The 23,917-nt window shown below is 39.2% G+C and overlaps 2 protein-coding genes across 4 annotated transcripts; one reads left to right on the top strand and one right to left on the bottom strand.

Moving 5' to 3' along the window:
• Window positions 1–191: 191 nt before the first annotated feature.
• Window positions 192–14,917, bottom strand: LOC111220822 (sialin-like). 2 transcript variants are annotated; one of them, XM_022744055.1, is made up of 12 exons: window positions 14,785–14,917; window positions 10,919–10,975; window positions 10,569–10,725; window positions 7,808–8,025; window positions 7,356–7,589; window positions 5,962–6,136; window positions 5,296–5,414; window positions 4,216–4,377; window positions 2,634–2,766; window positions 2,296–2,443; window positions 1,781–1,871; window positions 192–768 (listed from the first exon to the last, which is right to left on the bottom strand). In XM_022744055.1, exons 3-12 carry the CDS (start codon window positions 10,651–10,653, stop codon window positions 601–603), a joined length of 1,533 nt encoding a protein of 510 aa, XP_022599776.1. In that variant the 5' UTR covers window positions 10,654–10,725; window positions 10,919–10,975; window positions 14,785–14,917; the 3' UTR covers window positions 192–600. The 2 variants fall into 2 exon arrangements, with proteins under 2 accessions (XP_022599776.1, XP_022599778.1); XM_022744057.1 differs by having other exon boundaries at window positions 10,569–10,722.
• Window positions 14,447–23,917, top strand: kifc1 (kinesin family member C1). Of its 2 annotated transcripts, none has more exons than XM_022744054.1 (17): window positions 14,447–14,524; window positions 17,556–17,657; window positions 17,848–17,947; window positions 18,237–18,290; window positions 18,438–18,521; window positions 18,845–19,043; window positions 19,167–19,332; window positions 19,600–19,767; window positions 20,036–20,149; window positions 20,492–20,578; window positions 20,680–20,877; window positions 21,569–21,733; window positions 21,897–22,035; window positions 22,339–22,478; window positions 22,671–22,744; window positions 22,835–22,910; window positions 23,350–23,917. In XM_022744054.1, exons 2-17 carry the CDS (start codon window positions 17,559–17,561, stop codon window positions 23,392–23,394), a joined length of 1,908 nt encoding a protein of 635 aa, XP_022599775.1. In that variant the 5' UTR covers window positions 14,447–14,524; window positions 17,556–17,558; the 3' UTR covers window positions 23,395–23,917. The 2 variants fall into 2 exon arrangements, with proteins under 2 accessions (XP_022599775.1, XP_022599774.1); XM_022744053.1 differs by lacking the exon at window positions 14,447–14,524 and adding an exon at window positions 16,510–16,558.

Below are 23,917 nucleotides of genomic sequence, written 5' to 3'. Positions count from 1 at the left end.
TGATACCTGTTATCTCATCCTCTTGTTGTTCTAAGGAGAACAGAGGTTTAGTTTTTTCCCTTACTTTGGTTGCTACGGTCTTTTGTGCAACGGTTTAACTGACTTTAAGTGTTTCCTTAAGATGAGGAGAAAACCTTAAATATAAGTGAACATTATAATGAAACCTTAAGGAGAAGACTAAAGGAGAAGCTTTTATTTTAAGGAAAATGTTAACTCAGACTTTAAGTAAATATCTTAACATAAGGTGTTTTGTGCAACTGGCCCCAGAAACACAGCTACATATTATAGATAAAACACTGTGGAAACCAATATTACATCACCAAGATATAGTGGTTGAATGATATGAATGTTTTGCCTTGTTTACCTAATACTATTGTTCTGTGGCCACATTTTTTATATCTGTTTTTTGTGTGGAGATAAACCTCTCACACTCTTCATTTTGTATGATATATATATATATATATATATATATATATAAGGCAATTCACAGAGGCAGAACTCTAAGTCTCTGACTCTCGGTACACTAATTAAAATCCAAAAATAAAGGTTTGTCTGTGGTGTTGTCTTTGTGTCATGGCGGTGTGTCGGATGTATTTATGTTCATGTCGAGATGGACCTGCTCCTCTTTTTCCCCGCCTCTGCCCTCTCCTCCTCTGTGATGGCCCACGGCTGAATCTTCCCGCTGCCAAATATCATGTAGAAGAGAGCGCCACCGACGTTGATCCCGGCTGCGACCCAGAACACCATCCTCCAGCCCTCCAGCGTGTGCTGACAACCAGAGAAGAAGAAGCATAGGTAGTGAGTCACTGAAATGACTCGTATGTGCACAGGTATTTTGTGTATTTATCTGTAACTGTTCCTAAGTACGTTGAGAAGGGAAAAGCTGACACTAAGGTTTTTGCATGAAAGTAATGAAAAGTTATATAAAGTTTATAAGGGACCATAAGTATTAAAACTTAAGAAATGTCTAAACTGGTAAAGAGTGAAGCAATGTGTAAATAAATGTAATTACTACTTTGTTTTAATCATGTCTGTGTTTGAGAGTCAGTAATATTTATACAGCTTAGAATGAGAGGGAAACATCTGATTATGCTAAGCTAACTGACATCATTTACTCATTTGGTCACTTTTGACGTCACCTCTTATAGTTTGAGGTATGTTTGTTATTTCTGTGAAATTTTACATCATTATTAAACAGCATTTACCAAATATCAGAGCAGGTATGTCGACTGTAATCCACATTACTCTTCAGTCTAAACAGGTCACATGTTAGCAATGTCAGTGTTATCAGTTGGTTCAGTAGTTAAAGGGCATAAATATCTAGCGACAAATAATCTCTATGAAAAAATTTGTTTGTGCGAATCAACCTGTTTTCATTTAATAACATGTACAACAACACGTAGCAAACACTTACATTTAGGTTTAAATTAGTCTAAGTTTGAACTTCAAAACAGCAGGTGCAACTGGAAATCAAAATGAGTTTTCATCATTTGTGATGTCTAGTGATGATTATGACGGAGCTTTTCACTCTGACGAGAACAATTTCTGCACAGAACAAGTGAAATCCAGTTTTTTCTTCATAAAGATGTTTATATCTAAAGCTCAAAATAAATACTACAGGTCAACCTCCCAAAAAACAACTACAAAGGTTTATATCAGTTAAATTTTAACACGCACTGTAAGTGTGTTAGACTCTACTGCTCAGTCTCCCCTCACCACATCTGCTGCAGATGTAGTGATGTCACCTTCAGATGACTGATTTGGTTTTTTAGGGACTTACGTCTTTTGTGAAGTATCCTGTAACGATCGGTGCCACGACACCAGGAATGGTCCCGAACGTGTTGGTGATTCCCAGGAGAAATCCTGCGTATCTGCAGAGGACAGAAACAAAACAAAGACCGTGACAGGAGGAAACGTTGTTCTACTTTCCATGACATTACATATTGTACTACAGCTACTGAAGATAATTAAGCGTATCACTTTGATGTTTTCATCAGGCGGCATGATGACCAAAACTGGAGCATGAGCCGCTCGTCAAACCCTGTCCACATAAATACAGTGATCATATTAATTCTCATATGTCTGAGGCTTGATTAAAACTGAAATGATTAAGGGATTAACCAATTATTTGCTTGTGCATCGTTTAAGTCATTAAACAAGAAAGATGAAAAAAATTCTCTTCATAAAATGTCATGATTTGCTGTTTTTTATCTGTTTCACTGTGAGAATAAATGTTAGTTGCAGCGCTCGTCCAAATAAATGAGAAATTTTTCCGGAAATGACGGCACCACCCACCGAGGAGCGATGTCTATCTGGTTCATGAAGACTCCGGCGGAGCTGGTCCCTCCTGTGGTTGTGGACAGTGTGAGGAAGGTGACGGTGAGGATGTGGCTGCAGCCGGCGTAACCCAAGGCGGCGAGGAAAGCTGCAGGCAGCAACATCCCTGCAGAGAGAGGAGGGACACATCCAAACATAAAACACTCACACTGACATGACGTTTAATGTGGGTCTGTTTACTGTCTCCTAACCTGGTTCCCCTGACCTGTGACAGTCAGACAGAAGTAATCGTGCACGTGCAGGTGTGTGCGACAGACAGGACACAAAAAGAATCTGGGAGGACTCAGTTCACTTGCCTGTGAGTGTGAAGAGCTTCCGTACGACGGTGACGCTGAACACCTTCTTCTCGATGAGGCTGTCGGCCACGACCCCGGACAGCGTGGAGAACAACCAGCCGCCGAGGTACGGCAGAGCGGACAGGAAACCGTTCTGAGGAGAGAGAGCGAGAGAGAGAGAGAGAGAGAGACAGAGAGAGAGAGAGGGAGGTTGTTGAAAATGACATTTTCCATTAATAAGTTCACAAAAGAAAAAAAACAAAAACACTGTAGTCCACATTAAGTCCCTGTATATCTCCCAAGATCCAGCTCCTAGGGTCTAATGAGATTTTGTTTCTTAATGTGCCTGAAGTTATTCTAGAAACAAATCTCCAAAATTCTTTCAGAGAGGAACGTTCCTTCAGATGTTTGTTGGGATTCGATGTACCAAGGCTGATTGTCCTTGTCCAGTTTTAAGAGATGGGGAAGTGAGAATATTACTGTATAATTTTGTTATAATTCCAACAGTGACATCAGTGAAGTCTGAGAAAAACTCAACATGTAGGTGATGAGAACACAGACAGTAAAATCACGTCTGACACCTCAGTAAAGTTTAAACAAATACACCTTTCTCTCTGTTGCTGAGAGTTAGAGGAGGAGATTGATACAACCCTCATGTCTCTATAATAAATAAGCTACAGCCAGGAGATGGTTAGATTATTTTAGCTTAGCATAAAGACTGGAAACGGAGGGAAACAGCTAGCCTGGCTCTGACCAATGATAACAAAATCTGCCTCTCAACTCCTGCTTTTTTATATCATTGTAAACTAAATATTTCTGGGTACTTAGACTTTTGTTCAAACATATCAACACAAACATATCTGCCTTTCAGCAGACAGTGTGATGGAACGTAACAAGCACAATCAGAAAAACAAAAACAAAGCAAAAAAAAAAAAAGAGAAGATTGATTTTGTGATGAAAAATGATTGAAAGATTTAAAACACCTCAAAGTAAGAAGGTTTACTTCTGATCATCATAATAATCTTGTGTGCAGAATTATTTCTTAGTTTTGAGCTCTCCCATCTCCCACCACCTTCACAGAGAGAGTGGAGGGTTCAGTAGAGCCTGTCTTATAATTTTCAATCAGTTTTAACATTCTCCGACATGCAAGTGAGACACTTCTATTATTTTCATTATCCATTCAGTCATCAATTTATCTGTGGAATATCTTTTTATTAATCAACTAATTATTTAGCCTATAAAATGTCATGCTAAGGTGATGTGGTCAAATTGTTTTTTTTTGTCCAACCAACAGCCCAAAGATTTTTAAGTTACATGATATAAAACAGAGAAAAGCAGCAAATCTTCACATTTGAGAAGCAACAACTGAAGATTATTTATTGTAAAACTACTAAATTCCAGGCATTTATCATTATTTAACTTTTGAAATAATCCCAGTGCTCTTAAACACAACACAGTGAGAGTTAAAGTGTAGAACTGGAGGAAATAATCCTCTGTGAACACATGAATGAGTCTGAATGGAACAACAGGCCGAAGCACAAAACATCCGGTGTGTTGCTTTTAGTGCGTGCATGTGGATGAGACCGAGGGAGACCTCACTCACCGACTGGAGGTCAAAGTGCAGGATGTCGTTCATGTAGGTGGGCAGAGAGGTGAGCAGGGTGTAGAAGGACCAGTTTGAACACATCTGGGTGATGATGATCGCCCACAGGGGGACGGACAGCATCATGGGCAGCACGGGCACGGACCAGCCGTGACCTTTACCCTGCAGAGCCAGTTTAGATCATTAGACCAGGAGATCTTCAAACACACGACACATACAGCACAGGACTGATATCTCACATCCACACAGAGACTGTGGGAAAGAAATCCTCATTTAGCAAAGAAATAATGATTCTATAAAAACAGTTTTCAACTGAGTTTATGAACCTTAAGGGCTAAGGAGACTGTAAGGTCACATATTACACATTCATGGACAAGAAAGATTTTATTTTAGATGTGGGAAAGAGAAGATGATTCTGTTTAAAGGCATATACGTATAGTTATTAGGGTCTTTGACTAAAACTAGAGTCACCTCCTGGTGGTTGTCTGCCTCCTCCACTCAGACTAGTCTCAGGTTACATCTCTGTTTATCCAGACTCAGAGAAAATATTAAGACTTATGCCAAATATTCAGAAATTTTGTAAAAATCCCAGTAACACCTTGACAGAAGTTCTTCAAATTTGACACGAACATTCACTTGGACCCAAGGATGAACTGATTAGATTTCGGAGGTCAAAGGTCAAAGGTGAATGGTCAAGGTTGAGGTGACCTCACAAAACACTTTATAGCCATTACTCAAGATTTCACACAAAAATTCTGACAAATGCTTAATATTTTATAAGACTCTGGATGTAACCTGAAACTAGTCTGAGTGGAGGAGGCAGACAACCACCAGGAGGTGATTCTACTTCTTCCATGTATTTATATCCAAGATTTAAAGCTTTGAGAGGCCTGAGTTTTACATCTCACCAACACTCTCCTCTCAGCATCTCACTCACACAAACTAAGAAGAAAGCTGAGATTATATTATTTTCCTCTGAGTCCTCAGGTTTCATTTCATATCTTCTGTCATTTCTAGTGGAAGGTTGACAAATGCAAGATGCTGCAGTAAATAAAGAGTCTCTTAATGTTTCATGTGCACCTGAGGTCCAATAGAGTTTATGATGTAATCTCTCTCCTCTTCGCTGATTCGACGATGAGTGCGAGGGTCATCAGACACAAAAATAAACCAAAAGACGGCCCAGAGGCAGCCAGCACCCCCTGGAAGACAAAGAGGGAGGGAGGGAGTCAGACTTTTACTGTTCAGGGTGGTGAATAATTAAAGGAATTGAATTCAGGCCAAATGTCATAACAAAGTCAAACTGCTGTAAACGCATCACGTGAAGTGGAGCAGTATTTTATTGGCTTTGGGAGTCCAGTCAGAGAAGAGGTCACATCATCATAACCCACGAGAGATAATGCTTTAATATCAGAACACCATGTATGAAAGTTAGTAAAGTTTGGAAGTCAAATCAAATGTCTCAGATTATTTTTCTCATGGTAAAACATTCATTTTGTGCTTCTTTAATATTCTACAAATGACCGATAATTGATTTCTATATAAATCCAGCAACAAATATTTACTTTCTTACATGTTAACCATATTTATCAGACAGGAAATGAATATCCTGAATGTTTAAATCACTTATTATTGTGCACTGCAGCTGCATTCTCCGCCCCGGTGTCTTTCCAGTGAGAGACTAAGGTGTGTCATGATGTACATGAGCACGTGACTGTATTCAGGTTTGTGTGCAGTTCCCTCCCTCACCACAGAGGTAGAAGACAGCAGGCCAGCCCAGAGTTTGGCAGATGTAGCCGGTGAGCGGCAGAGCCAGGAAGGCTCCAAAGCTGGCCCCGGATCCCGACAGGGTCATCAGGCGAGAGCGCTCCAGAGGAGGGGCCCACCGAGCCCACATCGCCATCATGGCCGGGAATGTCACGCCCTGAGAAAAACACGGAGGCAGACGAAGAGCGAGACACACTGGTGAACACCCAACAGAACATTTTATTTTGCTGATTTTCCAGTAAAGAATGTCGATACGCAGCATCGTGAGGTTTTGTAAAAGCTTCTGAAACAGTGCACAGATCACATAACGTGTTTTAATGCATGTTTTCAATTTGCACTTGAGAAAAGACCCGGAGTGAAAAATATCTCAAAACATCCCAAAAATGTTTTTACTCTTGACTGAGGAGGAGATGTTGAATCAATAGAAACAGATGAGAAACAGATCAGTGAGGAGCGATGAGGAGACGGTGACATTCCTCAGATTAATACATGAATCACATAAATGCCACATCTCCATCATACGTTACATCATCTTCTTCTGCAATGGTGTAATGAGACCCGACTGGAGAACTAGCTCCCCCAGCTGTTCATCTCTATGAACTAAACTCTTAATTTTCACATCATTCAAAGAATTTCACATTTAAATTCTGTTCAAATTTGAGCTACAACTTTGACGGAAACTCACTTATACCGATAGAAGATCTTTCAAATCTTTTAATGAAGAACTAATTTGCTGAAAATCTGAATAGAAATATATAAAAGTGGCAGATTTTATTGACTGATTTTACATATTTGTGGTGAGGCAATCGTTTCCATCATTGTCAACATTCAATATTTCACTAAAAGCCAAAAACTGTTATCAGTTTATTTATCAGCAAACTGATGTATCAGTCTATTGCTGCACATCCACACACTCACTAGTGTGGAGGGAATTCTGCACACCCAAAATAAAAACAGGCAACTTCCTGCACAACATCACCGTGGGAGGCTGTATAAGGCTATATTGGGAAAATGTTAACAGAGTTGGTAAAACTATTTCTGGATATGGAATCCCAAATAATATGAAATATTTAATTAAAAATAAAATCTCAGCAAATAAGAAAGGTGTTGTCAGAAACTAACTGAATGTAAACGCTCCAAATCAGGAACAGCGGCTGGGAATGGTCAGACATTTTCGTCATGCTGAGAGTCGAGAGTCAGAGAGAATATACTTATATCTCCAGACAACTCCACCATTACTTTATTTTGTATTTTGTTGTGGATGTGTGATTTTTGTTTTGTTGAAAATAAACTTCTCTGTAAACTCGAGGTACAACGCCGAAAATCCACACTGTGCATTTCCAGCAGGTTCCTCCGTTGGCCCAGCAGCCTCTTACCTCCCCGAAGCCCTCCAAAGCTCGCAGCGCAAACAGCCAGTACGGCCCGAACTGAGCAGCCAGAGGGGTGAGGAGGGTGAGGGCAGCCGTGCCCAGCACACCCAAACCCATGAAGATACTCCCCCCGTAGTGACCGGCCAGGTAACCTCCAGGGATCTGTGTGATCAGGTAGCCGAAGAAGAAAGCCCCCAGGAGCCAGCCCTGAGTCTCCGAGTCCCACGGGTACTGAGGGGTCTGGGGACGGAGAGGGGGGAGAGAGAGGGAGAGAGAGGGAGTATTTATAGTAACAGTCATTCATAAAAACAGGGAGAGACAGGAAGACAAGGTGGATCGGTGACCTACACCTGTTGAATACAGAGTACATGATCTGACTGAATGATATTTAATCAGGTTTAAAAAACCTGCAGATTCCCTGAAAAATGTAAAAAGGAAAATAAACATTGAAACTTTACCCCCGCAGGTTGTAGGAACACGTCACTATTGTTTTCCGTCCCCGGCGGCAGTGGACAAGCGTGGATGATGGACCTGTTCTGGGCTGGTCTGGGGTCAGTGGTGTTCACCATGGCGACCATGGCAACACTGAGGTTGACACGGAGACCGTAGACCACGGAGAACCCCAGGAACATGAGGAAGGCGAGGTTGAGGCGAGCCGAGCAGCACTGAGGAGGAACTGTTCACACACGGTACAACGGTATTTACATGTGGCTGGAAACCATGTATCTCCTATTGTAGTCATTTTAAATATATTAGGTACAGAATTATGGTGTTAATTAATTAATCAAAGTGTTACTTCACACTGGATTACCTGAAAAATGCACTATTACATGGAGATACATGGTTTTCACAGGACAACAACGATTCTGTTCCATTCTATTATATCTACTTCACAGTATTGTTTTATTACTGGTCAGTAGGGCTGAACTATACGCACTCAAAAGACCACACACACCAAAGACTGACAATTCAACCATGTGCAACAATTTAAAACACCATCCGTGCAATATCACTTATCTGCTGGTAATTTTTTGTTTCTGTTATATTCAAATATTATAAATAAAATATAAATTATTATATTATTTATCTTTTTTAAGTACTTGATGTTGTCATTTTGCAGTTTTTCTTTCTTTGCACTGTCACTTTGCTGCTGTAATACTGCACATTTCCCACTGTGGGACTAATAAAGGAATATTTTATCTTATCTTATATTATTATGTATATTGTACTTATTATTCAAAAATACACCTAGATAATAATACTGTAAACAACAGTTCACACATCATGGCTGATGGAGTTACACTGCTGGACCTCTCTGGCACAAATGTTTGCACACTTCACTTATATAGTCTAACATACTGTAATGTATATACTGTATATAGTTATTTCTAATGACTTGTCTCTTATTTTTCATTATATTACATATTCATTTTTGACCATATAAATTATAGATAATCTTCATATGATAAAGAGGTATTATTATTTATCTATAAACTTATGACACATGTGATTTTAAAGACATTTCCTGATTATTTCCTGTGTTTACAAAGTTTTCTTATGTAAATACTGATTTTAGAGAATCACAGTGCTGAGTGCTTCCACACATATTTCAACAGCTGTAAATACAGAATGAGCAGGTTCCTGTTTTGGGCTTTGAATTGTGCAATTTTTCACTGCAGCACAAACATGGAAACACAAGAGAGCAATCATTGAATTATGACTTTTAATTGGCTTCTATGTTAACTTGTAACTAAAAGCCTCATTGCTCGTTTAAGAGCACTATCTTCTTTATGTGTGTTTCTTTCAGTTGGTTTCAGTTTAACTGCAGCCATCTGATCATTAACATCTTATGTAACCAGCGAGGTGCTGATGTGTGTGTGACTGACACAACTACAGAGAATCTGCTGAGTGAACAGAGACACAGACCTGTCACACTCCCACAAGCGTTTACACTAAAGTAAATATCACGCTGTTGTAGTCGTTACTGCTTCTCTGTTGCTCACAGGAGCAGAGACATTCAGCACATGACACCAAGTTGTTGGTGTTCCTGTTCACAGACTGAAATGTGACAAAACTGTAGAGTCACAAACAGAGAAAAATAATACCATACAAACTTTCTTCATTAGCAGGAGAGACGACGACAAAATGAATTTGCTGCATATTCAACTTGTCTGATCAGTGTCTGCGCAAAATGAATACATATAACACATTACGATTCATCTATTAGTGGATCAAAATAACCACCAACTATTTAGATAACTTTTCAAGTAAAAATGCCAAAAAATTCTGTTTTCAGCTTCTCAAATATTATGATTTTGTGTTTTTAATCACAGTAAACTGAAAGTCTTTGGGCTGAACAAGAGGTTTGACTCATTGACACTGGGATGGCTATTTTTTTCTTTTTTTTCATGACATTTTATAAACTACATAAACTCAACTGCTGCATTTATTATTATTATTTATTTATTTTTTGGGTTGTTTTGGCCAGGTGTAGCTCTAGTATTGGAGGGGCAGATAAAAACCCTTTGTCACGGTTTATCCATGATGTACAATAAATAAGAGCAGCATATTTATACGTTATATTAAAAGAATCCATGTCAAATATTACAGATGCAAAAAGCTGATGTTTTTGATCCAACCTCCAGTTCCAGGGGCAAAATAATAATAGTACTTTGATCATTAAAAAGACATTTTATACACTAAACAGTGAATCAGTTAATTGAAAAAACAATAGTTAGATTCATTGATGAAAATGAAAAAAAATAATCAGAAGTTGCAGCCTTGATGTCAAGTTGGAAGTGAGAATGTCTTTGTTTGTATCAGAGATTTATGTTAAATATAAATATAAACAAAGCTGCAACGATTAGACAATTAATCTGCAACTATTTGATAAGTGATTAATTGTTTGTCTTCTTTTAAAATAGATGAACATAAACAGTCTTTTAAGTTTTTTAAGGTTACCAAATCGGAAAAGTTGCCATTTTATCATGTCTTTACATTACAATAAACGGAATATTTTTAGCTTTTGGACTGCTAGTTGGACAAATCAAGACATTTCCCCCCTTGGTATCTGTTACTATTAATGGATTAATCAAGAAAATAATCTGCGGATTAATGGATTATGAAAATAAATGTTAGTTGCAGCCAGAAACATAAATACAACTCAAAGAAGCTGAAACCTGTAGAAAATAAAAATGGCTGCTACAAACAGAAACGCACCTGCATCGGTCTCGATGAGGGGCTCATCGTCCTCGCCGTCGTTCGAAGGCGCCGAGTTGATGGAGTAGCCATTTGGTTGTGGCATGGCAGTCAGCTCAGCCAGCAAATACTCAGTCTGTAAAGTGATGTCAGTGAAGCATGGCGACCAGGAAAACTGCTGGACACACACACACACACACACACACACACACACACACACACACACACACACACACACACACACAAGGAGGATATGAGATAAACTTCAAGTCAAGTGACACAACAGAAAGCCTGATGACATGAACACACACACACACACACACACACACACACACACACACTTCCTGTTTTCAGGAGTTGTTGACACTTACAAGAGTGACTGATGCTCAGATGGAGAACGGCTTCACTGCTGAACCACAAACTGGGACCTGTCATCAAAGGAAAAAACACAAACACAACAGTGGTTGTTGTTGTTGTTGTTGTTGTTGTTGTTGTGTAAAATGTTGACTTTTCAGGAACTAAGAAAAGCACCCAGGGGCTCGGCTTCACACTGACCACTGTGGGTTTGAAAAGGGTTTGGGAAACCAAAATCAGCCTAAAACAACTGAAGGAGAGAAAAACAGATAAGACAGGAAATACCTGAGGAGGTGTTGCAACAAGTCTGGGAAACTCAGATCATCTCTATCAGTTCACTGACCTGCAGTGACTGAGCAGAAGTAAAGTTGAACTATGAGGAAGTCTGGATCTATGTGGAGCGAGTGGTATCTGTGTTTAACTGATGAACTCTTCCTAGACCTCAGGATTTTGTTTTCCTCTGAATGTTATTAAAAAAAAAAAAATGAAAGGAAGACAAAATGAACTGGAGTTGCGATTTGATGCTTTTCTATGTCGTACATGACAGAAAATTGAATATATTTGAGTGTAAAGACGTCACCTTGGGTCTCTGGGAAATTAGAGATTCATTTAAACAGCATGGAAAAAAATTTGTATTAGTGGCCTTATAAAAGCAAACAATGTAACGTTGCATATTAAATGAGCCTGTTCATCTTATTAAATGGATTTGTCAGTAAATTGTTTTTTTAAGGGGCAGGATATAAACGCCGAGCCGCTGTTCTGAGTTTCACTTCTCACACTTGTTGCTGTTCAGCTTTAATGGGCAGGAAAAACTCGACTCATGATGAGAGCGGCAGGAGACTTGCTATTCAGGAACTGAGAGGAAAGTATGCTGCTGATGGTGCATGTTTGACATTATCTGATCATTTTTTTTTTTTTTTTTTTGGGGGGGGGGGGGCTGAGGTGGGTTTCATAACACTCAAGAATTTTACAGTGTTGTCACAATACACACATAACAGACAAGAACGGGCCAAAGATCCTCTGCAGCAGCTGGTCTGAGGTTATCAAATCAATAAACTGTCACTGTGTCTGTGAATGAAGCTTAAATGATCACTGCAGTCTGACAGATTCATGTGTTCATCTGTCCACTCAGTCATTTTGTCTTAGGAAAGAGTCACCTGCTCCAAAACTTTGACCCCAAGTGGACAAATATTCACTAAAAGCAACAACGCTTTCAGGTTTGAAGCCTCCGTACAACAACGTGTCTGAAGTGACCGGACTGAAAGTGTGTTTATGTCGTTATGTAAATCGTGTTTAGGCTTCTGATAACTATTATTTTCCTTACTGATCAATATACCAATTTATGTCTCAATGAAGCGATTAATCATTTGGTCTAAAAAATGTTGTCATCACAATATGCTAAAGCCCAATGAGACGTCTTCAGATTATCTCAGACAAACACCTCCAAACTTAAAAATATTCAGTTTCCTCTTGAATTGAACAAAGATTAAGGCTCTAAGCTGTGGAGTGACCTGCCTGAGGAAATTATGTCAACAAAATCCATACGCTCGTTTAATTCTATTCTCAACACACAATTTGACAAACTTTTTTCATTGTTTTTTATTCTATTTCATCTGATTTGAGGACTTTGCTGCTGTTGTTATATTTTTTTATGCATTTTAAAAGCAATTTGTTATTGTCATGTTAAAAAATTTGATACAAATAAAAGGTCATTTTTCTGACATGTGGCATTTATTTTACCATGAATTATCTAAAATCACAGCAGCAACTAACGTCTATTTTCATCATCAATTAATCTGCCGGTTAAATTCCCAATTAATCAATCAGTCGCTGGATCAATAAAATGTCAGAAAACTGTGAAAAATGTCTGTCCCAATTTGTTTTGACTGATAAACACGTCAAAACTTTACCATCATAAACAACTAAAAAATAAAAACAGAAAACATTCACATTTGAAAAGTAATTGATTATTTGACTAATTGTTTCAGATCAATTTTTTTTTTGAAAGCTTCCTTGTCAAGTGTGTTGGCACATTCTTAATAAGCTATTATTAGATATCAATAACATGACCAACACATTGTGCATCCTTGACATATTGTGCTATGTGGCCGCTGTCCCAATCCACGTGTTAACTTCATTACTGACAAAACACACAGTGTTAACGTCACCATGTGACTCATGTCTGGAGTGAGTGTCTGAGCAACTATGTGTGTGTGAGTCTATCATGAGATTCAATTCATGCCTTCTCTCTGGAACAATTAACGCATTATATAACATTAGATTCTCCATTTCTGCTACCTAGTTTGCAGTGTGAATGAGTCCAATTAACAGCACTGAACTCTATAAAAAAGATAAGGGCTGAAAGTTGGATCCTATAACAGTTACTATATACCAATAAAAGCCTAATGAAAACTGAAAAGCGCCCACTGGGAGTTGGTAGAGCCCAAAATGATGTCATTAAACAGATTATTTTGTCAAACTAACAGCAAAGACACAAAATATTCCATTTGTGATAAAAGCAGAAATGATGGACAAAACAATCTGCAACTATTCTGACAATGAGTGAATAATTTAGGTAATTTTTCAAGCAAAAACAGGAAAACAAAACAAAATAGTCTCTGGTTCCAGCTCCTATTTGCTGTTTTTCTTTTGTTTTATTGTAAATTTAACATCTTTGGATTTTAGTCTTGTGATTGGACATAACAAGGAGGGGACTACCCAACTATGATGGATATATTTTTGCTATTTCATTTCATAGACTAAACAATTAAACTAAAAAATAATCAGATTAATCACTGATGAAAATAATCGTTGCAGCCCTATATATTTTTTTTTACAGCTGTTCAGACATAAGATGAAGCATTAAGTGGCAGATATTCAGTAATTTTATCGAAATTATTAAAATGATTCACCAGGTTATTTGAATTTAAACCAGATTAATTTTCAGTCAATTCATGATCTGGTCCTCAGTGCAACTAAAGGACACGACACCACTGTAAAATATGACTAAATAATGCAAATTGAAGGCAAAAACTGAAAGTGACGAAACAGGTTCGACATGAAGTGTTAAATGTGTGACAGAGGAGAGATTAACAGTTTAACAAACCAAACTCATTTGTGCATGTTGTATATCATGGTAAAAATTCAGGTTTTTTAGACTCAGCCTCATTATGTCAGGACCCTTCATAAACTATCAAAACTAGTAAAGTTAAGCATTGTAGCTGCTGCACATGTATCTAAAAGTAAAGTTTGTGCTGGTTTTTCTTTAGGGAGCATATGATGGTTCAAATAAAGTATATGATGGGCTATACGATATATTCTATTACACAAGTTTGATAGTCATTTGTGTGGCATTTCAGCACACACACACACACACACACACACACACACACACACACACACACACACACACACACACACACACACACACAAGTACTGTTAAAGATTATTTGCTAAATATTTCCCCATGCCAGTTGCTTGACTTCCTCATCAGTTGCCATTTTCCTTTTTTCGTTTTTTAATATCCTGCTCAAGCATTAATAATAATCCAATGATATAGTATTTAGTATATTTAGCATATCATTAGATTTACTATATACACTCACAGGGACAACTTATTTGCGGTGAGTACTTTTAGTTTCTATCTTAATAATACATAACATAATATACTGATTGCAGGACTTCTACATGGGGTGTTTCTACAGTGTGGTTTTGATACTTCCACCTCAGTAAAAGATCTAACTGCTTCCCTCATCTCTGAGTGTGTGTTAATAAACCACGTAATAACTGAACGTGAACCAGAGATAGTGAATTACATGAATAAGCTTAGTCTGTATTACTGTTTAATGACAACTGTGTGGACAGTTGGTTAAACTAATCTTACCTGGTCGAGGGCTTTAAAGCAAAGACACTTGGTGGAGAAAGCTCGCTCCGTTGTGGTGGATGTAAAACAGCGTGTGGCCATAAAAGCGGATGAATTGTGTTACATCTCTGCCGACAAAACACCAGACTAGCTGTGTGTTTCTGTTTTTCACTACCTGAGAAAAACAGTCACATGAGCGCTGAATTTTTTTTTGGCAGCGTTACAAAACACGACGTTAAAACAAACTGGAACGGCTACGCTCAACGTTAACCCATCCACTGACGGTAGCTCCTGTGTTTTATACATCAACGCGGAAGACGTGACGTTTCAGCATGTGACCAACTGACCCGGCCCGTTCTCCCTCATTGGCTGGCTCTGCGCAGTGTTGCCAGATTGGGCTGTTTTCCGCTACTTTTTAGGTGATTTGCAGGGTTTCACAAACACACCTTGACTGTGGCTGAAATACATCAAATAGTCAGATTTAAGATAGAATGAACTTGTTACACAAAGCAGTTTAGTTTTTGACACTTTTCAGCCGGACTGTGGTACAATGAATTCTGGGTAAATTAAGCCTTCTTAATATAAGAAAAATGGCCGACCGAGGAACTTTAACCAGCCCCATTCGCCCCAGCAGAAAATGAGTTAGGACAGTTAGGACATTCAATGCAGGAAATTCAGCAAGAGAGTAACAAATAATGTAATAAAAAGAAGGTCTCTAAATATCTTTCCCTTCTCATTGCATTCTCCACAACAATGTTAGGAAACCAGCCATGCTTTCCTGTTTCTGGTTGTTGGGTGCTACTGGTCAGCACAGGTGTCACTGATCGTTACCATGGCAACATTGGTCTTAGAACCAAGTTAGCCTGGGGATAAGATGTCTAATGTTTTTGTCTTAAAATTAGTCCGTCTTTATTTTTGTCCATGTAATTTTCAATTGCTGTATTTTTTTAATATGCTACATCGAAAGGCAAAAGCCATATCTGTTCTATTAAATATGGACAGAGAATAGTGGATTCCAACTACAAAATGTAATTTCTGAAGAAATCAGTGCGATTGCTGCCTCTGCACAAACTAAAGCTAAACTGTGTTGCTGACTTGAATTTGTATGATGAAGTTGTTGAAGAAGTATTAAGAGATGTAAAAACAAAGTTTAAATGTGACTAATATTGCGTAAGTGAGTTGAAGCACATGCAGACAGAATGAGCTTCACTACTTCATGCATGAGCCAAACTACATTGCTTTAATGGCCTGAAACATGCATGAAACTTGAACTAAGATTAAATAAAATTAAGGTTGTGGAAAAGATGTTTCAATGTGTAAAAATCCTTATTTTTGTGACCTGTTTTAAAAAAAAATGTTTACAGGAAAGTAAGAATTTGTAGGACGAGGTCACGGTAAGAGACACCTCTTTAACGCTGGTTTGCCAATCAAAAACCATTAGCTCTTTTCTTCTAAAGCCTTTGCAGCAGTTCCACCTAATTATGAAGAAATAATGAGAAGTGAGCCAAATTTCCTAAGTGATGGGGCTATAATGAATCATAAATATGATTTGGTTCACCTATCAAGTCATCAACTGGATATTCCCGTGATTAACAGTGCAAACAGTGTATATGCCGCCCAAGCGGGACACTCTATAGAGCGTAACAAGCATACAAAAACACGGAGGCGGGGTTTATGCTGGCTCAACCAATCACGGCGGCTTGTCCGAAGCGCCCACCAAAATAGTTCAATTTCAAATTCAAACGGCTGGAGACGGTGAAGGGTTGTAGAGAGCGGAGACTGGACTTTGTTTAAGGTAATTGTTTTCATAAATCAAAACTAATAATTTCGCTTATTCCTAATTGTGAAAAGCGTTTTGCAAACCTCTGCCCAGAAACGATTGGTCCAGTAATTTATCGGAGCTGTTTACTGTATGCTCAAGCTAACGGCATTTACGTGATATCATCGACTTAGGTTGGTTGGTTGGTTTTATATGGCTAACAGCAATCCAATCGAAGCTAATTTTTATTTAACACGTTGCTAAACGAGACATCATATGTTTGAGTTTGGTTACGTTTCGGCAGGTAGTATCGGCTTTGGATGCGTGGTTAGCCATCGCTATCACTGTTGTAACGTAACCTAAGTTTGTTGTAGTTGTTAGAGTGGTAACTGGTAACACGGTCCATTTCGTTTTGTCCGATTATTGTCTTTTGAAGAAACATTATTTGACTCGATGCTGTTATTTTGGCTGTCTTAACACTCACTCATATGAGATTTAGGTACAGTGTAACGTTAAACCGCACCCGTAGCATCTGTGTGATACACTTAATCTGAGACTGAGATTAACGTTAAAATTGGGTTATCTTTTAATTTCCTTTACGATTCTAATAATATACACAGAGATTTAATTTATACTCAAACAACCGGTGTAGCAGATCAGATCATGCCCTACCTCCAGTTTGTGCCTCTCTATCACCTTTGCATTCGAGCCAAAGAGCTATGCATCTGATAAAACAATATACTTCCGGAATCCTCAAAAGCTTCTCAAACTAACAGGAAAAATATTCTGTCCGTTGCATGACAAAAATATTTTAAATCTGTTCCTAAATGGAGACCTTTCCCAATCCAAACAAAGGGGGTGTCCAGGAAGGACATGTCTTTGCTTAAAGGTTTGAATCTTTGGGGATTTTGGTAACTGTTTATTATCTCTGTGACTCAGATCAAACAGTGAAAAATGACAGAAGTGTTCATGCTTGAGATGTTGTTATGTGTTGTTCTGGTTCGACCATAATTTACCTCTCAACTCTCAACAGAGCATGTCCCGCCTACCAGTTATGTCAAGCAGCAAAAGGGTCCTTGGCAGCAGCAGCAGCAGCAGCAGCTTAGAGAATGGCCAAGACTTTGCGCCTGCGCAGGTTTGTACTAAAAACCATCCACATCTTTCATTTCATCTGCTTTGTTTCCATCGTGATGTTTGGTAAACATTTGTCCCTAAAATGATCATGTGCAAAACAAAGTAGATTATTTCTATAGTTCAAAAAGCTCAATAATCACTGCTCTTGCTTAATGCTGGTGGTGGTTGGGTTTTTTTTTTTGTGTTTACAGAAGAAGCTTCGTAAGGACCCAGAGTCTGTCAAACCCCAGGCAGCAGCTACAGTCATCGGTGGCAAGCGGCCTCTTGTTGCAGCAACCAGGGCACCTCTTTGTAAGTTACTTACTCAAACACAAGTTTCAGAATCTTTCTGTTTTTCATGAAGATCAGAAACGGTACATAACTTTTCATGCAGGTATTTTTTACTAGATCTTTCTAGAAAAAAAAGATCTCTAGATCTCACTTGTAACATTTCAGAATGCCCCAGGGTTGCATATGTTTTGGGGATTAGTTCTAGCAAAGTATCATTAGACACAGTTTCAGCCCTTTTTTCCTCCAGCCTAATGATGCCTTTGTCCTAATATTAAACATGGCTCTCTCTGTTTCTCTTTGTCCCTCACAGCTAGGACAGTCAGAGGTGTGGGAGCTGCCACTGTGGCTGTTGGTCCTTCCAGAGGTAAGATGACCTGTCTGCTGGGCAGTTGAGTAAAGGTTGTGAGCTGGGATTTATATTTATGTCAGGATTACAGGCATTTCATCACTAAATTTCACCTGGGGCACTGATTTTTATGCACGGTCCTTTCCTGTTTTTTTGTCTCATCAGGTGTACTGAAACCATCTATAGCTTCAGCTGCAGCAAAGGGAGGCAACGTAAAACAACCTGCTGTTTCCACTGGCACAAAAGCAGGTGAGAAATCCATTCCACTTGTTTTTTTTTCTTTACAAAATCGTGTCCAATCAATTGAATTAATATTTGGTGCTTAGTTAATGGCTGTGTGCATGGCAGAAGAGAACTACAACTACCACCCTATCTGACAAGTGACAAACCATAGTTTGGAGGTTATGTTTATTATTAATAGTTTTCATGAAATGTTAAAATCTGTGGAAAAATGGTGCAAAGCAGAAAAGATTATACTTTGCTTTTTCTACCAAGACATTTCAAGATGTCTCCTGTGAAGACTGAGGTCTGAATAGATCTGTCACAAATCTTGATGATGCTCTTGTTTACAGGTGGGGGCGGGGCCCCGCGACGGCAAGCATGGGACCTCAAGGGTAAGGTCAGTGACATGGAGGGTAAGATCCGTAACTACCAGACCAAGGTCAAATCTGTCAACCAGGAGAATGAGGTTCTTAAAGGCTCGATGGTCCAGAGCCAAACAAGAGTGGTTGAAGTGGAGAAACAGCTCGAGAAGCAGCGGAACCAGATCAGGTGCAAAGACCATTTAGCGTGGAAAAATGTATTAAATTTAACATTTTACTGTCATTACATTCCATTGTTACTAATGTATCTGTTTGTAATCCATCAAATTGAATTTCTTTTTGCTGATTAAAGGGAGTATGAGGGGGAGCTGCAGGCACTGTCAGGAGTCCGGGATGAGTTGGAGAAAGTGTCTAGTGACAAGGACACTCTTCAGAAAGAGCTCTCCAACTTAGAGGTCAAATACAAGGTCATGGAGACGCTGCGAGACAGCCAAGAGACAGAGCTACAAACTCTCAAGGTATAATAGCAGCTTCGGGACAGCAGATAATAGTGGTTATTTTGGATGTGTAGCATCATTACATGAATATGCCATTATTTGACAGACTTGACCTGCCAAGGGTCCAGAACTCTCATGGAACTATTGCCATACTTTACCCGTGGATTTATATAAGACTGTTATTTATTCTATTGAACGACTCGGTATTTAACCAAGAAAACAAGGACCTTTTACTTTCCTGAAATCCTATCAAGATCTTGAGAAAGTTGTTCTTTCTTTTCTCTCCAGATGAAGCTCTCCGTACAGGAGTCAACTCTGGCCCGCCTGCAGACAACCCTCAGAGACACAGAGGAGGAGGTTCGCTGTCTCAAAGAGACGGTGGCCCAGCAAAAGGATGAGCTTCATGCCGGAGAAATGGAGCGCAGACGGCTCCACAATACCATCCAGGAGCTCAAGGTGAGTCTCCATGTTAACCGTGCAACACAGCCCAGTGACGGCACCGTGAAAGGCCTTTCAGCCGAACCATGTGCTGCGTTCACCGTTTCCTTTTCTCTACTTCTGTTCTAACTGTATCAGAGAACACACTGGGGAAACTTAAGTTCCTTCCTTTTTTGTAGTTTGTGATTATTTTTGTATTTTGTTGTGTTGCTGGCACTCGACAACCAAAACAACAACCTTCTCTCTGACTAATGAGACTAATTTTTCCATCACCTTTCTCATGCAGGGCAATATTAGGGTGTTTTGCAGGGTGCGCCCGCTGGTGGATGGAGGCCTCAGCAAGCACATCCAGCTCCCAGACAGTGACATCAAGATGATAACGCTGGCCAAAACAGAGGAGGTGAGAATCCTGTCAGTGTACCAGAACTCTCAAAGGCACGTTTGTAGTTAGGGAAACAGTTTTTTTTCTGCAGGCCATAACAGGTATCTGAAGTCCTGTCTCTGATGTATTTATTGTCTAATGAGTTAATTGCATTGTAGAATAGAAAAACAGCATCTAAATGAGTTGGCTGTCAAAGCCATTGTAACAAACAAACAAACGTCTCAGTGTCAGAGGGGTGGGCAGTGCCCGGTCATCACATATACAGCTGTAAGAACAAGTGACATACCGAAACATTTGTCTTTGTTTATATGAGCACATCTCAAACTACACGACTAAATGGAGCCCTTTTCTGCTTTACAGTCCCACACAGGCAAAACTGCAGATACTCAGAAGAACTACAACTTCAGTTTTGACCGAGTGTTTGGCCCCAAGGCTTCACAACAGGAGGTAAACAATACATATGTATCACAATTTACAATATACAGTATATAAAACAATCTGTGACCTATCATGAAAAAATACCAAGCATTTTTATTTATATATTTCAGGTCTTTGAAGAGATCTCTCTGCTGGTGCAGTCGGCACTGGACGGCTACAACGTCTGCTGCTTTGCCTATGGCCAGACAGGAAGTGGAAAGACGTACACTATGGAGGGAGAGGAGTTCGATGACAGCAGAGGTGTCATTCCCAGAGCCGTGCAGCAAATCTTCAAAGCAGCAGAGAAACTGGGGGCACAAGGCTGGGAGGTTAGTGTCTGCTGTCATACATGTGAGTGCATCCAGGAAAGTAGGTTATAGAGTTTAAAATGAACTCCTACTGCAGTCTGAGAAATGTACACCTTTGTTATGTTGTAACATGTTTAAATTCTTAATTTCAGGCTTATAGTTTGTAAGTTACTTGGTAAGTCTTTGTTTTTTGGTTAGACGTGTTTATTATATTTAGCCTGTTTTTATGGACTGTAGACGGATGCTTCTACAGTTGCTTTTGCTTGTCAGTTATTTCTATTGTGAAATCAACATACTTTTAAATCCTGGCATTAAAAATGTGTGAACTTGTTGAATCATGCTTAATGATATATCGCAGTGCTGACGTATAAAGACAAACAACCAGTCACGGCCACGTTCACACAACCTAAACTGCATGTCTTTGTGGGAGGAAACCAGGAACACCAAGAGAACATGCTGACTCCACAAATCTGGTTTCTAACCCATAACCTTCTTGTTATGAGGCGACAGTGCGAACCACTGCACCGCTGTGGTTTTTCTTTTGGCATTTGTTTGGTATAAATTAATACTCTTTGTGCCACTGTTAAAACCAGCCAACACAACAAACCTAGAGTCTGTACATCTCACACTACTGATTTATATCTCCTGTGTGCACTCTGATTGTGCCTATATATATATATATATACGATATTACATTGGAACTATTTCTCAGTTCACCTTCACAGCGAGCTTTGTTGAAATCTATAATGAGACCCTGCGAGACCTCCTCTACACCGGCAAGGCCAACAAGAGGCCTGAGCATGAGATCCGAAAGTCGACCAACAATGAGGTGACAATCACCAACCTCACCTACGAAAAGGTGTCCAACGAGGATCAGGTATGGCAAGCAGATATGTCGGTCACTTAAATGACATCGTGATCGGCAACATAACCTGCATCTTAACAAATTCACAGCAGATTTGTGAACAAGAGTGATTGACATATCTGTGAACTATGCACATACTATTTTAAAAGTAAAGCGTCACTCTGATCCCCACCAGGTTCTCGGCCTGATTGCCCTGGCCAATCAGAATCGCTCCACAGCCCAGACAGCCCAGAATGACCGCTCATCTCGCTCCCATTCAGTCTTCCAGCTGGATATTGAGGGAGTGAACGCTGGCAGGGATGTCAAATGCAAGTGTGAGTATAATCCCACTGATTATGCCAGTGTCAGAGCTGTGACTGCTTCACTTGTAGAATTAAAAAAAAAAAAAAGTGAAAAAATAAATGAAAAAAAAAAATAGCATTAATTGGGCATCAGTTTGGTGAGCAAAGGAAAAAAAATTCAGGTCCCATGACTCAACATTAATGTTGTTGTGCCTCACACAACATCTTCTGTTTTGTCAGGTGTTGTCTAAAATCGCTGCAATCTCTACAGAAGTGATGCGTGTTTTTTTTTTATAATCTGATTTTACTGTCTTTGTTTTGTTTGTGTGTGTACAGCCACTCTGTGCCTGGTGGACTTGGCTGGCAGTGAGCGAATGTTGAAGAGTCAGTCTCAGGGTGAGCGTTTCAAAGAGATGACGGCCATTAACGGCTCCCTGTCCAACCTGGGCATCGTCATCGCCGCACTGGCCAACAAGGTCTGTAATAAACGCCAACGCTGAGAGTCTGTAGCTTCTGACAAGCCTTATACATACATACATACATACATACATACATCCACATATATATATATATATATGGTTTATTCACACCCTGGTTTGGGGGATGACAACATCTAAATTCAGCTTGTTTATTTTGATTGACATGAATTGATTCTGTTTGTATTTCAGGAAAGCTATGTTCCATACAGAAACTCCAAGCTCACCTACCTTCTGCAGGGCTGCTTGGGAGGAAACAGCAAAACGTGAGTTCTTCATCGGTGTAGCTTCAAGGCGTTGTGTCACCTGAGCTGAGTTTATTTATGTTGATTATACTTCTGTCTTTCTCACACCAGCCTGATGTTTGTGAACATCGCCCCAGAGACAGACAGCTTTGGGGAAACCCTCAACTCCTTGAGGTTTGCCAGCAAGGTCAGTGGCATCTGTGGTTGTTTGTTATCTTTTCTATTTGAGAAATACACATTGTCTTGTGTGATAATGTCATTAGGGTTGATTCATTGTCAGAAAAGTTCATAAGAAGCCGAAACGTTTAAAAAAGTGTACCATCGTGCAAGGTTAAAATACTTTTCTTGTTCATTTAACAAAAGATTTCAGTCAAATCTGTTGACAAGTTTTTGAGATAACCTGCTGACTAAGAAACAAATGACTGAAGACGTTACCTTGGTGATGACCGTTGAACGGTGTTGGGGAGAAGCGTCTGAAAACTGATTTTTACAGCAGATGTTGACAAAAATGCTCATTTAATGCACCACCCTCATTTGAGCAATTCAGACTTAGTTCTGGCATTTTCTCATCAATGTGACTTTCACATTTTTGACACGTAACATTTTTGCGTTTTCTGTCTTTACAGGTGAACGACTGTGTTATCGGGACTGCAAGTGCCAACAGGAAGTAGAGTGAAGCTCTGGGAAAAAGCTACAGAAAAAAAACTTACCTTTGTTCTTACTATTTTCACCATTGTGGTCCCAGCGTGAAATGTTCAGTTTCCTGTGTCTTTTACTTACACATTGTGCTGTTTGGTACACTCTGGTGCCAATCAGTAAGAACCAAAACTCTTTTTGTATATTCTCAGGTCCTTGATTAGTGATCACTAACAAAGGCTTTTAAAAATTCCTACACCTTTATGTAAATCAAGTGGATGTGTACATATGCATATTTTTAGTCAGATTTCTTTTTTAATACATATACAGCTCTCAAGAGTTTTTGAAAATTTAATCCCCATTAGTCAAATCATATTTTATCTTTTTACTTGTTTTCAATTTAAATATGGTGTGTTGCATGTAACTTAGCAATAATTGCAAATAAATGTAGTGTAGTTAAACTCATACTGTCATTTTTTTTTTCCATCTGTACTCTCTGGCTCAACATACTGAAATAATAAAGACATTCAGCAGATGGGCTACTTTATTATTTCCTGA

Source organism: Seriola dumerili, unplaced genomic scaffold (genome assembly GCF_002260705.1).
Source record: "Seriola dumerili isolate Sdu_G_001 unplaced genomic scaffold, Sdu_1.0 BDQW01000078.1, whole genome shotgun sequence".
NCBI classification, from domain to species: domain Eukaryota; kingdom Metazoa; phylum Chordata; class Actinopteri; order Carangiformes; family Carangidae; genus Seriola; species Seriola dumerili.
Note: the sequence above shows the minus strand (reverse complement) of the source record. Positions and strands in the feature narration are given on the sequence as shown.